Raw genomic sequence first — 16,511 nt, 5'->3', positions numbered from 1 at the left:
AGGCAATGCTATATGAATAAATATTTAGATTCATAGCTTTTTAGGTAATTAAATGTATTATTATTGCCAATTACAAAATACAGTGTAATTGTTATTTTTATTCTTTTCTATTTATATCTATTTAATTTAAAATGATATGAAATGCCTCACATATTCCTTCAATTTTGCAGCTCCGTTCCCTTATCAGTGAGCTGTCTGGTGTTTGTAACGGATCGGTTTTCATGGTGTTTCCTGTGTGAAGGTGAAAGTCTCTGCAGGTTTCTTGTGTTGTTGGTGAAGGGAAGCGCTGTGTAGACTGAGTTAATGACGCTGTCAGAGGCTCCAGTGCTAATTAGAGTTCGTCGGTGTGAATCTGCCGAGTGAATTTTAATCAGTCTCATTGTGAAAGCGCAGCGGGTGTTTGGGAGACGTGTGAGTGAATGTGCCTGTTGTTTTGCGGCTTTCTGAACGTCGGCATTGATGCGCGAGTGAAGCACCGGCCCGACGCGGCACCCGCAGGAGCTCATTACAGCCCTCGGCCCCAGAGGATTCTGGGTTATGAGTAAAGCTCAGGTTAAACAGCCTCTTGCTGCTGGATGTGAAGGGCTTTCAGTTCACAGGAAGTGGCAGAGATGATTTACTAATGCAGCAGGTCAGGCATAAAAGTGAGCTTACCACTGTTAATTGACTCCTTGAAACTCCCTGAAATCAGGCTTTGAACTGCTTATTGTCTTTAGAATAAACAACAACAAGGACCTCATGTATTGGTTTTTTGGTTGTGTTGATTTTTTAGAAATGATTAAACATTATACAGTAATGTTTATTTTTTTTACTTCTATAAATTATTCTATTTATTGTTTATTTTTAACTATTTTTTATATTAGTAAAAATACATATAAAATATAATAATAAATGTAATATAATATACAATATATTTATTTTATATAATATATTTTTATTTATTACATTTTATTGTATTATTATTATTATTATTATTATTATTATTATTATTTATGTATTATTATTATTATTATTATTATTATTAATTTCTGGTATTATAGTGATTTTACCTCAGATATATAAAGCAAAGTGACTGAAATAATTGATGATTATTATTACCATCACAATATGCAATATTTATTTCATTTCTTTTTTTTTATTTTTAAATTATTTTGTATTTAGTATTTGTTTAATGTGTGTGTATATGTATGTATATATATATATATATATATATATATATATATATGTATGTATGTATGTATGTATGTATGTATATATGTAGTATACAATATATTTTTATCTTTTTATTTATTTATTTTTTTACATTTTATTGCATTTAAAATGTGATGTATTTATTTTTTATTATTTTATTTATATTAAAGTTATTATTATTATTGTTGTTACAATATGCAATATATTTTATCTTTATTTTTATTATTTTCTTATTCAATTATGTATTTATTTTGTAATCATTTACTTACTATTTTTAGATACATTTTTTTACTACCATCACAATATACAATATATATATATATATATATATATATATATAATTTATGATGTTAAAAAATAATGTATTTTTAAACTATTATATATATATATATATATATATATATATATATGTTTATTTATTTATTTATACTATACATCAAATATGTGTAGTATACAATATTTTTACATTTTATTGCATTTAAAAATGTGATGTATTAGTTTTTTTATTATTATTTATTATTTATTTATATTTGAGTTATTATTATAATAAAATGCAATATAATATATATATTGTTTCTATTTTGTCATTATTTTGTTATTCAGTTATGTATTATTTTATTTTTTTGTAATTATTTACTTACTATTATTTTAGATTACTGACAGTATTATTGTCAGTCACAATATACAATATAATATTAATTTTATGTCTAAATTATTCATTTATTTTTAAAAAACGTTATTCATTTGTGTACGCGTTTATTTGATTTATTTAATAATTTTCTTTTTTATTTTTATAATTATTTTTTTTTACGGTTGCCAGATATAACACAAAAATCAATAATTGTTCCATTTAACAAATGAGTTAAATTAAATTAAATAATTGCATTACTTTTTATTTTATTGTGTTATTGTCAGTTTAGATGGATTACAGAAGCAGTGCTAGAATTAATAAATAAACCAAAGCTGCTCATGAATCATTTGTGATGTAGTGAAACAGCCATGAGTAAAGATCCAGGACCTGTTTGAGACACTGAGACCTTCTGTGTGTTTCCTTGTGAAGGTTTGTGTGTCTACATCCTAAAATAGCCTCATCACAGCCTGCGCTGTCAGTTCAGTGCCGGATTCACCTGCCGGGCTCTGAACGTCTCACCTGTCATCCGGGTCAGTCGCCCCGCGAGTAAACCGCTCCCCGGGAAACCAGTCCGTCCCGCTGAACCGGATGATTGGAGCGCCGGTCCCTCGAGAAACCTCAGCCAGAGCTGCTGTAATATACACAGACGCTCTCAGAGTAATGCAGCGCACAGAATAAAGACAAAGCCTCATCTGTTTGTGTCCCATTTGTGAGTTTTTAGCATTAGCGCTGCCATCTGTTAGCGCTGTGCTCCCGCCCGAGGCCACATGCTTTTTTCTAACAATATTTGTCAAACATAAAACCTCTTAAAGAGAATTAAAATCATGTTTTTTAGCAGCCGATTAAAACCTGCCGCACAGATGTCAAAACAACCAGACCGGCAGTTAGATCAGCAGAGGAAATTAGTTCAGCAGGACAGTCTGACAGAAAAAAATCACTATTGTGTTTACTGCATTAGTATAATTCAATAAAATAAAATAAATAACGTAAATACATTTGAAATGATTTAATAATTGTTAATTCAACTTCATCATTATAATTAATCTAAAAGATAATAAATTAGCACCAAACATGAGTAAAAATTAACTTTTGTCAGAAGCGGTCACTAGACCTATTTGTTTAGTACCTTCAGTAGGACTCAAAAAGAACATTTTATCTTTATCTTTACTGTATTATTTTTATTTTGTAACTCGTTTTTATTATTATATTTTATTATTATATTTTATTATTTTATTAATTTAGATTTTTTTATTGCTATCATTATTTTATTTTATATTATTTTTATTGTTTTTATTATTTTATTATTGTATTTAATTTATTATATATATATTTTTTTATTTTTTTATTTTTTATTTCAGCTGAGTTCAGGATTGACTTCTGCACTCAAACAGAACATTTTATTTGATCTTTTTTTTTCTTTTATTATATTACATTTATTTTAGAGCTTGTGTTTTTTTATTATTTTATAATTGACTTTTTATTGTATTTTATTTTTATATTATGTTTTATTTTATTATTGTACTTTTATTTTAGAGCTCATATTTTTATTATTTTATAATTGGCTTTATTTTTATTACATTTTTATATTATTATTTTAGTTTTTATTTGAGAATTGTTTTATTTTATTTTAAAAGTGAGTTCGGGATTGACTTCTGCACTCAGAACATTTTATCTTTGTTTATTGTATAATTTTATTTTATTTTATAACTCATGTTTTTATTATTTTATTTTATTTTCATTTTATTTTTGTATTTATTATGGTTTTATTTCATTTAATTTTTGTATTTTTTATTATTTAACGGAATATTATATTTGTTATATTTTATTTTATTGTTTATTCTAAATTATTTTAGAATTGATTCATTTGCCATGTGAGTTGAGGAGTGATTCCTGCACTCAAACACAGAACGATTATTTAATTTTATTTCCCTGTATATATAAATGTTATTCTCTCTCTCTCTCTCTCTCTCTCTCTCTGTCAGGTGTGTTGTTCACTGAGGTCCGCCGACCATGTGGTGTGATGGTATTTGTCAATCCTCAGAGTGGGCGGGGCCAAGCGATGGCTCTCTATAACGGTCACATTCAGCGGATGCTCACAGAGGCGGATATACCACACACACTCTTCATCACAGGTGTGTAACACACACACACACACATTCACAGAAGCTCTGAACAGATTCAGCTTGTTAATGGCATTGCATGTGACCCTGGACCACAAAACCAGTCTTAAGTCGCTGGGGTATATTTGTAGCAATAGCCAAAAATACATTGTATGGGTCAAAATTATTGATTTTTCTTTTATGGCAAAAATCATTAGGAAATTAAGTAAAGATCATGTTCCATTAAGATATTTTGTAAAATTCCTACTGTAAATGTATGAAAACTTAATTTTTGATTAGTAATATACATTGTTAAGAACATTATTTGAAGAACTTTAAAGGTGATTTTCTCAATATTTTGATTTTTTTTGCACCCTTAGATTCCTGATTTTTAAATAGTTGTATCTCGGCCAAATATTGTCCTATTCTAACAAACTATACATCAATGAAAAGCTTATTTATTCAGCTTTCATATGTTGTATAAAACTCAGTTTTGAAAAAATGACCCTTACGACTGGTTTTGTGATCCAGGGTCACATATGATCTGCTATTAGTGCAGTAAGCAGGGCGGTTTCGGCTCATTTTCAATAACAAAAAGGTCAAAAGAGAGTTCAGATTCTGCAGCGCAAGGGGTTTTGGAGTCAGTGCATGGGGTCCAATGTTGTTTGGTTCCAGATGTTCTTGAAAATATGTTCTTTTGTGATCTGCAGACTGAAAAAGTCACTGATATGCACTCTAAACCCGGTTAAGTTGAATTTACTTAAAAAACTTAAGGAAACTGGTTGCCCTAAAAAAATTTAAGTAACGTTTACTGGAAAACTTGAAGTAATCATTACTTAAATATAAGAGTCATTTTAACAACCATTTTAAGTTGAATTTACTTAATGCTTTTAATTTATCTAATTACTCCATTCCTCTAATAGCTACTCACTGACTCCCAGAGTGCATTGCGACATGAATAAATTATGCAATTGCGTTGCTTTACTGTTGTTGTTTGTATTTGCCAATTTCATTTGCTGTCTTGTGTCAGTAGTAGCACAACAAAAAACAAACAAACCAAAAAAAAGCTCATAAAATGGTTATTGATACAGTTAATAAAAATAAATAAAATTGAGTTGTTACCATTGTTGTGATTCACATGCTGAATGTTGAAGTCTGTGTGTGACTCACGCACATTACCCCAAATATTAAAAGATTGTATCAACACAGTTACAAGCTTCTTGTAGTGTTTATAAAAAAAAGAAAAACAGTAAAATTGTAAAAGATCATTAATCAACATGAGAAGTATGCAACCTAATGATTTAATTAGAATATAGATCACCTTCTAAAAGCAACCTATTCATTACTTTTCTTTCTTTGAAATCAAAGAACTCCGATTTCATGTTGCATTGCTGCAACAATAGAAAGAAAACTATAGTAATATAAACAAAGTTCCAAATGCCCAACCAAAAGTAACACTATTCACTATAATGGTAAGTATTAAAAAAAAAAAATTGTGATGTTCTCTCAAATATTTCAGTTGTATTGAAAATTCAACATTCAAGATGACTTTGGGAAATGAGTGAATTCAAGTAGTGAAAGAAAGATGTGAGTGAAAAGTCTACTAAAAATTGCCCCATCTCAAAACCTTTTTCTTCTTCTTCTGTTGTTATGTTGCACATTAGCAACATATTAGTGCACTGCTGCCTCTCACTGGTTTATTAATGTCATTGGTTTCTTTGTGGATACTTGGATATTTTAAGTAAACATCACTCAAAGCAAGTAAGTAAATTGTTTTATTTGCCTTGAAAGTAGCTGTAACTTAATAAAACCTAGTAAGTATAGTAACTAAGTAAAGATAACTAATTGTAACTAAGTAAGGTAAACTATTGGGTTTTACAGTGTGAGTACATGAGCATGTTTTCCCCTAACTGTGGCTTCTCCATAACATACATTCATCATTCATCAGCATTCACATTCATCATTAGAGTCTACAAACTCATAAAACACAAGTTCCCCTCTCACTGTATAGAGCTGGCAGCTTCATATATAAAAGTCAGTATTAGAGAGCACCAGGACTGCTAACAGATGAAGAACTCCACTGTCAGAGCATGAATTCAGAATAACCTCTGACAGAGAAACACACACACACTCATTTGAGTGATGGATGACTGATCGCTTGTGTGTGTTGACGCTGATGCTGATGGATCTATTTATACATCCATCAGTGAATGTTCAGAGTGTTTGTGTAGTTTGACGTGTGTTTGCACATCAGTTGTGCCTGATTTACTCTTAGGAAACTTTTTCGTTCCCAGTAGATGGATAGAACAATAGATAGATGAACAGATAGGTGGAATGATGGATGGTTTGATGGATGAAACAAAAGAAGGATGGATAGATAGATAGATAGATAGATAGATAGATAGATAGATAGATAGATAGATAGATAGATAGATAGAACAGATGAATGATAGATGGTTTAATGGATAGTATGATGATGGATAGAATAATGGATGGGTGGATGGATGGATGGATGGAACAAAAGATGGATGGATGATGGATGGACAGATGGATGGATGGATGGATGGATGGATGGATGGGTGGGTGGATGGATGGATGGATGGATGGATGGATGGATGGGTGGGTGGGTGAATAGATGGAACAAAAGATGTATGGATAGATAGATGGAACTATGTATGTATGTATGGATAGATAGATAGATAGATAGATAGATAGATAGATAGATAGATAGATAGATAGATAGATAGAACAGATGAAAGATAGATGGTTTGATGGATAGAACAATGGATGGGTGGATGATGGATGGAACAATAGATAGATGAATAGATAGGTGCACTGATGGATGGTTTGGTGGATGGAACAAAAGATGGATGGATGGATCAATGGACAGGTGGATGGGTGGATGGGTGGATGAACAGATGGAACAAAAGATGAATGGATAGATAGATGGAACGATGTACAGTATGTATGTATGGATGGATGGATAGTATGATAGATAGACTGAACAATGGATAGATAGATGATGATGGATAGAACAATGGATGGGTGGATGAATGGATGGAACAATAGATAGATGAATAGATAGGTAGAACGATGGATGGTTTGATGGATGGAATAATGGACAGATGGATGGGTGGATAGAACAATAGATGAATTGATATAGATGGAACCACAGATGAATGGATAGAACAATGAATGGATAGATGGAATGGTTGGATGGATTTATGGATGGATGGATGGATGGACAGTATGATGATAGAACAATGGATGGGTGGATGGATGGATAGAATGATAGATAGATGATGGATGGATGGAACAACGGTGAGATGGATGGATTAAGAGAGACAGATGGGTGGAGAGAACAAAAGATGAATGGATAAATGGATGGATGAATGGATGGGTGGATGGATAGAATGACAGATAGATGGATGGATGGATGGAGAGTATGATGGATAGAACGATGGATAGAACAATGGATTGGAGGATGGACGGATGGATGGATTCAATGATGATGGATGGATAGAACAACGTACAGATGGATGGATGGATGGATGAAGAGACAGATAGGTGGATGGATGCATGGATGGACGGATGGATGGAACAACAGATAAATGGATAAATGGATGGATGGATGGATGGATGGATGGATGGATGGATGGATGGATGGATGGATGGCCGGATGGATAGAACAATGGATGGATGGATCGAATGATAGATAAATAGTATGATGGATGGATAAAACAATGGATAGATGGATTGATAGATGGAATGATGGCTGGATGATAGAACAATGGATGGATAAATGGATAGATGGAATGAATATGGCCAGATATAATTATTTCTAAACCCATTCACCCCTTAAATACTGTTTCCTGTTAAATACACGTGCATTACAGTAATGAGATTGAGTTTACACTAATGAGAATTTTAGGCCAAATGTGCTTAACTGACCCTTCGCAAAATCCCACGCTGTTTAGTTACTGTTTCTATGTCAATCAAACAATGCCGCTTTCACACTACAAAAGAGGAAACTGACAACACGCCGACAGACAAGACAGAGCAGGATACTTAGGTATATGAAACAAGGTCTAAGCTTTAAAATGTTGTAATTTTTTAAAAAAATTCAAACAATAAATTTGTGGCTCTTCATTATGTCGTGACAGATCACTGTATTGCCTTACTAGATCAATCGACATGTGAATAGTCTTTCTTCTTTTCTTAAAGCATGAAAAAAACATGAATGAATATCAGAACGTATTTTATTTCAACTGCGGAAAGACATGCATGTCTAATTCCACCGAAGTTAATCTCTCCCGTCTGATTTGTCTGTCGGACAAAATGGCGGATTCAGTGTTATGATTGGTCAGATCGCCTGTCAGTGTGGGTCACTGTAGGGCCCTATGATTTCTGCGATGCGGAAAGCGCGGACGGAATCACGGAATCCAGTCATAAAAAGAGAATTTACTGAATAACACGGAATGTCACGGAATTTGTCAACGTTTGAATGAATTAATCAAAAACAGGTCATTAAACTTACATCAAACCGCAATATGGACGAGTATCTGTAAATATTACACCGCAAAAATACCATTTAAATGTGAATCCTGCATGTTCTGCGTGTCTCTGTTTTAATGAATGGAGCAGACAAGCGGTTTTGTTTACTACACATACTGAAGCGCGTGTGACGCTCGTGGTGATTTCAGCATCTGTCGTGTCACTAAATGAGGACATAAATACATAAAAATATCTGAGAGTCACTTCATGAGCATTTGACCGTTCCATTCTAGCGTCATATCATAAACGCACAGAAATGTAAAGGTAGACAAGGCAACCCGTCAAAATAAAAGTCCGGTTTAACTTGAAGACATTGTGCCAGAAATATATTACTACTATTACTACTACTAAAATGAAACAAACATTATTTTTTAGGGTATATGTTTTAATTTTAATAGTACATTTTTGCTTAATTTTCAATAATTAAAAGGGTAAATGAAATTAATGCTTTATGCCTACGATAACCAGAACATTTTAAATACACAACACAGAATTTCTAAGGGTAAAAAGAAAAACTTTCATAAGGCTATTTTAAGAATAAATTTGAATAAATGAAGTATGCATTCAAATAATTAGATATGCAAAAACACAGAATTTGATAACAATAAAACATATGGTGAGAAAAAATAAAACATTTCATTTCACATGCATTTTTATAAACCTTTATTAAATTGATGTGAAATCGTATACATTTCATGATTTTAATTAATTAGACATGCTCTTTGATTAATAAAAATTTAATTATTATTTAATTAATTATTAATTATTATTTGTTTAATTAATTAATTAAAAAGGAGTTGATAAAAATTAAAACAGAAAAAAACGGAATCCAGAAAAATTTAAAAGAAAAAAAAAACAGAATTTGGAACAAAATAAAATAGGGTCCTAGACACTGTGATGTTTCTGCCTGTAAACTGTCTTCCTCTATTAACACTCCACACCACATCCACACTGAAGCCAACGAGTGAGTGAGTGAGTGTGTGTGAAGTGCGATCTCAGCTTTAGGCATTTCTGCTGAATCAGTCGCTATGAATCTTCACTTCTGCCTGACACACACGCACACACAGTCCATCCATGCTGTTACTCTCACACACACTCACAGGATCAAAACTCCAGTTTAGACTGTGACAAATTTAAAGGAGTTTCAAGCATTTTTCTTATGCTCTGAGATGAATAATTTACATTCATTCATTCATTGAGGCCTTACGCAGCTTACAAATGAGGAACGTCACAAGCAATTTGTCATTAGAGCCAATTACATTCATCACCAGGTTTATTAAAAAAAACGTGATGCATTTAAAATGACAAATAAAATATTAAATGAAAACAAAAAATCTAAAAATAAAACTAATTCAAAATGTTAATACAAAACTACTGTATAATAGCATCTCAATGATACTAACATACCACTGAATGGTAATGCTATCAGATCTCTCTGCAGGTGTATCAGCACTTCTTGTTGAGCTCTAATAAATGCGTTTAATGTATCAGAGAGAATCTGCTCATGAAGTCCATTGAGTGACTCACGGGACAGAAATCTGAGCGTCTGCTGTGATCTGTGAACTTTCAGAGCGTCAGAATCACGCGCGGGATCTGGTGAAGAACGCTGACCTGACGCAGTGGGACGCTCTGGTCATTCTGTCTGGAGACGGGCTGCTGTTTGAGGTGTGTGCAGGTTGCTTGTGTCCGTGTGTGTTTGTGTATTCAGCTCATGTAGGGGGTGCGTGTGTGTTTTAGGTGGTGAACGGTCTAATGGAGAGGCCAGATTGGGAAAAGGCCATCCAGACTCCTCTGGGAATCCTGCCTGGAGGTTCAGGAAATGCACTGGCTGCTTCTGTCCATCACTACACACGGTGAGCCAATCAGAGAAAACTCATTTATGGAATCAGACCAGTGACTACCAGCTCATGCAGGACGAGAACCACCCACAATACCATCTGATTGACATGTAAAGGGACCAACTAAATTCAGCTTCTTTGCATGATGTTTTTAGAGATTAGTAAATATGAAAACTGACATTTAAATTCTGGACAATGGCATTACAGCCAACATTGAAATTATATCCTATAGAACTTAAAAATAATATGCTAAAAACTAAACTTTAATTTATTTCATTACATTAAATGAATTATGTAATTAACTTCAAATTTAATTAAATTAATTAAATTGTATGAAATGCAATATTAAATCTCTGGCCAACAACTCTGGCAAGTTATGGCCAACAATAAAATGATATATTTTATTTTATATTTTGTATATAAAAACTAAATTTTAATTTAATTTTTAGTTCATTTAAATAAATTATTTGATTTATTTAAAATTAAATTTAATAATAATTTTTGTTTTATAAACATTATTTCTTAAAAGTATATATAACATAGTAAAAGACAAATAAACAATACTGTGCATTAGTGTTGTGGTCCCTAAATTCAAAATTAGTTATATATATATATATATATATATATATATATATATATATAATAGAATATATAACACAGTATAACACAATATAATAATAAAATATAAAAAATTATATGAGCAATATCACACTGATAGACTTGAGATATGACTTTCTTAATTTAGAACTAATTTTGAATTTACACTCTAAAAAGTGCTGGGTTATTTCTGTAAACACATTGCTGGGTTAATTGTGCTGGGTCAAAATTCTAAGTTGTTTGAGGTACTGTAAACACACAGTTGGGTTGATCATGCTGGGTCAAATGGACTCTAGTGGTTCTTTCACCACTGAACACGCGGGTCGGGTTATTTGAACCCAAACGGTTTGTTTATTTTTCCACTTCATCGAACTTTTTGGATTCTTCACTCGTCTCCTCGTCAGGCGGTCACGACATTCGCAGCAAGCAGGATTATACGGTACGTTAATATGATTATATGATTATTTACCTTTATTTTTTAATAAGTTGTGGTTTAAAGCACAGTAATTTCACTGTTTAATGCAATATTTGATATGTCGCTGTGCCGGGTTAGCGTTTATTCTGTGAATGATTAACGAACGTTAAGTAGCAGCCTATAGTGAGGTACTTTCTTGCCTCAACAATCGCTTTATTGTTAAATAAAAAAGTTGTGTGTGTGTGCACGTGCAAAGTTTTATTTATATACAGTACACATCCTTTTTTTTATCAGTACTGTCCTTTTTTAACGCTTCATGAAAACAGGCATAGGTTAGAAATACGGGGTAAGTTCAGTTATTGTCTGAATACTGTATGGATTTGTAATGTTTTGTCAGAATTATGTCATTTCGTACTAAAATTGATCTTTTAAGGGCATATTTTTTCAAGTCAATGTCTGCGACGTGCCGAATCCAACGACAGATCCGTCATTTTTATGTTGTGCATTTTCGCGCTCTTTTTTCCTCAGGTAGCTGCATTAGCTCCACCTTACTTTAATGACTCTAGTGGTTTACGGTGTAGTGCAGGGTATACGCAGGTATACGGCTTATGTCCACTTCTTTATCAGTTGGCTTTGCGTGTACCCACTTCTAAATCCCCTCTGTTGCGCATCGAGTAGTGTCCTTTATTAGCCAAAATCGTGACAGTCCACCACATGAATAGCTAATTCAATGGCATGTGAGTAAATGCAAATATTCCCTAAAAACACCCGGTAAGGACAGTGATGCCATCAGAACCGTGGCGCGGGCTTCCTTTAAAATATATTTGATGATTGCGCCTAAATGCGCCCGCGCCCGCTCCGTCCACTCCTCCACCCAGATGCTCCCTGTTCATACGCGAGGGCATGTCAGGGGGAGGCTCTGACAGAGAAAACCCGACCGATTTAATCAGAAACTGCGGAGAATCACGTCCAGACGTCAGTAAGTTATTATTTTCAGCATGTAACGTTATTTGCATTTGGGGCGTATACCCACTTCTCCAGGCACCACGACACCACTGTTTATGAGGTCCTTTTACTCTTCCTCTATTTTAGTGAATGCTTGTGTTACATTACAAACTAGGAGACCAGTATAAAAATTAAATGGGTATGCCGTCTGATTTTTTTTTTTAACAGTGTAGGTTCTGCCCTTTAGATTGGAGACTGATAAATGCAGTTCAGCGGTGAGATGCTAGCTTGGGTTGCCTTCAAGTACCATATAATATAGAATCGTGCCATCACTTGTTTGACAAACGCTCCAGTGCATACAGTATTTGTGTTCTAACTCTGAAGATCGCCAAAGTTTTACAACAATTCAATCAAACTGTTTTAATTTGGCACTACTGCGCAAAACGTTTTTTTTTAAAACGTTTACGAGATCTCGCGATATTAAAATGCTTGAGAATCTTTCTCGCGATATCAGCATAATAGAACTGATCTGTGTTTAAATGACTGCGCTGCAGCTAAACGCATTAACCTGCTTTTTATATAAAATAAGTCACTGTAAAAACAGTTTTGTGAAATTCTAATTTTCTAAATCTGAAATTTCGTTCTAGATATGTGAGATTCTTGCTGGTGCAGGTGGACAGCTTTGAAATAGAGAAGTTGAAGGAAAGGCAGCTTGATACCTTGGTTAAACATTTGAAGGTAAGTTATATCATTCAATAATATTCAATACCCATGATCTTTTCATTAAAATAACCATAGTTACTGGTATGGCAATAAAATCAAACAATCAATTTAACATTTTTAAAGCTTTAACTTAACTTTAACTTGTTTTTTTTTATTGTTTGTTTTTTTTTTTTTTAATTTTATCAGATTTCACAAGACTTCAGGAAGCTACATCCAGAGGCAGACTTTTTGAAGACTGGGCTACAATTGCAGACCAAATTGTTGCTTATGCCCAGCAAGATGGAAAGGTGCATTAAGAGCTGGGTGACATGACTTCAGGTAAGGTATTTCTTATAATATGTCAATCTATATAAACAAAATTCAGCTGTATTTGACCATTTCGCATGAAATTCTGTCAGTGAGGGGGGGAGATGTAGGGACGCGTGCTGCGCAAGAAAAATAGGCTACAACCGCATCTCTGGTCATTTTAATATGTAATCTGTACCAGTCGGATGTTTTTGCACATCAATCTGATGATAAATGTGGCACACCCTGTTTTTCTGATGCACACCCAGAGTCTTTTTTCGGGCTACGCTACTGGCGTGAACATTTCACATGAAATTCTATCAGTGAGGGGGGAGTTGTAGGGACGCGTGCCGCGCAAGAAAAATAGGCTACAACCACATCTCTGGTCATTTTAATATGTAATCTTTAATGTTAGTAATACCAGTCGGATGTTTTTGCACATCAATCTGACGATAAATGTGTCACGCCCTGTTTTTCTGATGCACACCCAAAGTCTCTTTTCTGGCTACGCTACTGATTTGACACATCAACTGGTAAATACAATGGTACAGTAAGACTTAACTAGTTGCTTATTAGTTTGTGTATTGGCTGTTAATTAGTACTTATAAAGCACATACTGATGCCTTAGTCTGCATGAGCATATTCTACATCCCTGAATCCCACCCCATACCTAAACTTAACCTGCAGTAGTTGAATGGGGGTGGGGATTCATTTGCATTAATACCATTATAGTTTTTTAATTTTAATTTCATTATTTAAAGGAATGAAGAAATTTCAATGTGTTGTTTTGATTATGAGATAAGTTTCACAGTTTGCACTGTATTATTCTTATGGTTTAGATGCTAAAGGGGAGAGTGCTTTCAAAGTCCTGCCCATTCTGGAGGAAGTGTCCACAGAACCACAACCACAGAATTCTGGAAGCTATTCATTGACATACAACCTGTATGTTTTGTTTTACTTTTTCTATATATACAGTGGGTACGGAAAGTATTCAGACCCCCTTAAATTTTTCACTCTTTGTTATATTGCAGCCATTTGCTAAAATCAATTAAGTTCATTTTTTTCCTCATTAATGTACACACAGCACCCCATATTGACAGAAAAACACAGAATTGTTGACATTTTTGCAGATTTATTAAAAAAGAAAAACTGAAAAGTGAAAGAAAAATACTTTCCGTACCCACTGTATATAATGAATTTTTGGAAATGCAAACTGAATTTTTTTCCCACTGACACACTACAGCAAAAAATAGAAATCACTGAAAAAACCATTCAAATAGAAAAAAACATTTTTTAGCTGGTGAAAATACTAGTGCTCCAATCATTTTGGCCACCACTGTAAGAAGTGTTCGGATGTAAAAGACTAAAAATGTGCCGTTTGAAATTTTCTTCTAAAATGAGCGTTTTTTCAGGCCTAAGTGTCCTCAAGACTAAGCTTCATATAATTAACAGGTGGGGACCAGCATGGTGGATTTGTGTCTTGGGGACGAGACAACGACATCTCAGACCTTCACCATTTTTTTCGGGCCATGCCACTGAAGTGGACTCGTTGCCAGGGAATTTCTCCGGCTTGCAGTTATATTGATGGACAAGTCTTCATGTGTGAATTTTTTAAAGCCAACAGTTTTTTCTGGCCACTTGTAACATGTTTTAAATTGTCATATGTATTGTCTGGTGGACACTTTGTTTGGCTTAGTTTTAATAGCACAATGTTTGGAACGATTTTCATGTGGCAATAATTAATTTTTGAGTGTTCTGCTGCTACAATGTTGACAAAGAATGGGAATCTACAGTGCCTAGTTTACACAGTTTTGTGTTTTAAATTAACTGATCTACTGAAGTTGTTGTTTTATGTGTCTGTAATGGTTGGATAAAATGTGTGACAGCTGCACCCATTTGAAAATTGTTTTTAAAAAAAATAAAACTCATTAAATTAATATTTGCAGTTGCATTTTTTTGTTTTTCTAACTGTATTACAGAAAAGCAATAATAATTTTACATTCTTTTGTGATTATTTATTATTATTGGTAAATAGGTAGCAAGGCAATAAGACAACAAATAACCCAATGTTTAGGTTATGTTTAACCCAGCAACACAGTTAACCTGACCCACTGGTTGGGTGAAATAAACAACCCAGCATTCTGGGTCAAATGGTTAAACCCAGCACTTGGGTCAAAACAACCCAGCGCGTGTTCTGTCCCATAGTTACCCAGCAGCTGGGTTAAGGTTGGGTTATTTTTTAACCCAGAATTTTTTAGGGTGTAGGGACCACAACACTAATGCACAGTATTGTTTGTTTGTTTGTTTGTTTGTTTTCTAAAAATTACATTTAACATTCTTATTAATTTACTGGTGTTTTAAAGATTAAGCATTAGATGATGGTAAAGATAATCTGAATGCCAAAATGAGGGAAATGGCCATGTACTATTAAATATCCAAGCCAGCAGCCAATATGGTTCTGATATATTGTGCATCTCTACTGGATATCTCACACATTTACCATTTAATGTCTTAAACAGAACTCGTCAATATATGATTTAATGCCATAAAAATTGCAAATGATTCCTCCTCAGGAGTGTTTCCCAGTGGAGGGATATAAACTGAATAAACTCCTTGAAATAAAGTAAAGCCAGCCAATCTGAGGATGTGGTTTTCACAAAGCTCTAGTCATTTCTGAATCTCTGATCTAGACTCAGTGTTCATGCAGCATTAGAGCTCATTTGCATTAGCGATCTCCATTAAACTCAACCTGTGCTGTGCTTCGTTCAGATGTTCAATTTAAAGTTTGCGATGTAAGCAGTCATTGCCGAGAGTCATTATTCCAGTCATTAGCGTGTGTTTGTGGAAGTTTATTCTCTGTGGGTTTTAAACTCAGCATTTCTTTGAACTAAAGAAGAAAAGTTCGGTTAGGCTGAGAGAGAAAACAAAATGAAAGCATTAATGAGTTACATCCGACCAGAGAGCGGGTGTTTTCAGGTGACTAAAGCAGGTGATAACAGGTCAGTTCATGAAACACTCGAGCTCAGCGATCCTTGGAGAAAAACGCTGACTTAACCTCATTAATAGAGTAATTTCTATTCATGAAGATGAAGCAGACCGCAGACATTCATCAGTACTCGACTCACCCGAGAAATGATTGAACACCGGCGCAGAGACTGTAATTCACCTCATAATAACGGCTCACATGCGGCGTTTGGCCGTTGGACTTTTATCAATGAAGCACAAGCGCCTCC

General features: G+C 33.7%; 1 protein-coding gene across 1 annotated transcript in view; it reads left to right on the top strand.

Annotated features, from left to right (window-relative positions):
• LOC127163396 (sphingosine kinase 1) overlaps positions 1 to 16,511 on the top strand; it is a 35,619-nt gene that overhangs the window by 13,639 nt on the left and 5,469 nt on the right. The window contains exons 2-4 of the mRNA XM_051106610.1: positions 3,805 to 3,954; positions 10,046 to 10,140; positions 10,213 to 10,328. Coding sequence (XP_050962567.1) covers positions 3,805 to 3,954; positions 10,046 to 10,140; positions 10,213 to 10,328 — 361 coding nt within the window. The remainder of the gene's footprint in view (positions 1 to 3,804; positions 3,955 to 10,045; positions 10,141 to 10,212; positions 10,329 to 16,511) is intronic.

Source organism: Labeo rohita, chromosome 3 (genome assembly GCF_022985175.1).
Source record: "Labeo rohita strain BAU-BD-2019 chromosome 3, IGBB_LRoh.1.0, whole genome shotgun sequence".
Classification (NCBI taxonomy): domain Eukaryota; kingdom Metazoa; phylum Chordata; class Actinopteri; order Cypriniformes; family Cyprinidae; genus Labeo; species Labeo rohita.
The sequence above is the reverse complement of the archived record's forward strand: the minus strand, read 5'-3'. Positions and strand labels throughout refer to the sequence as shown.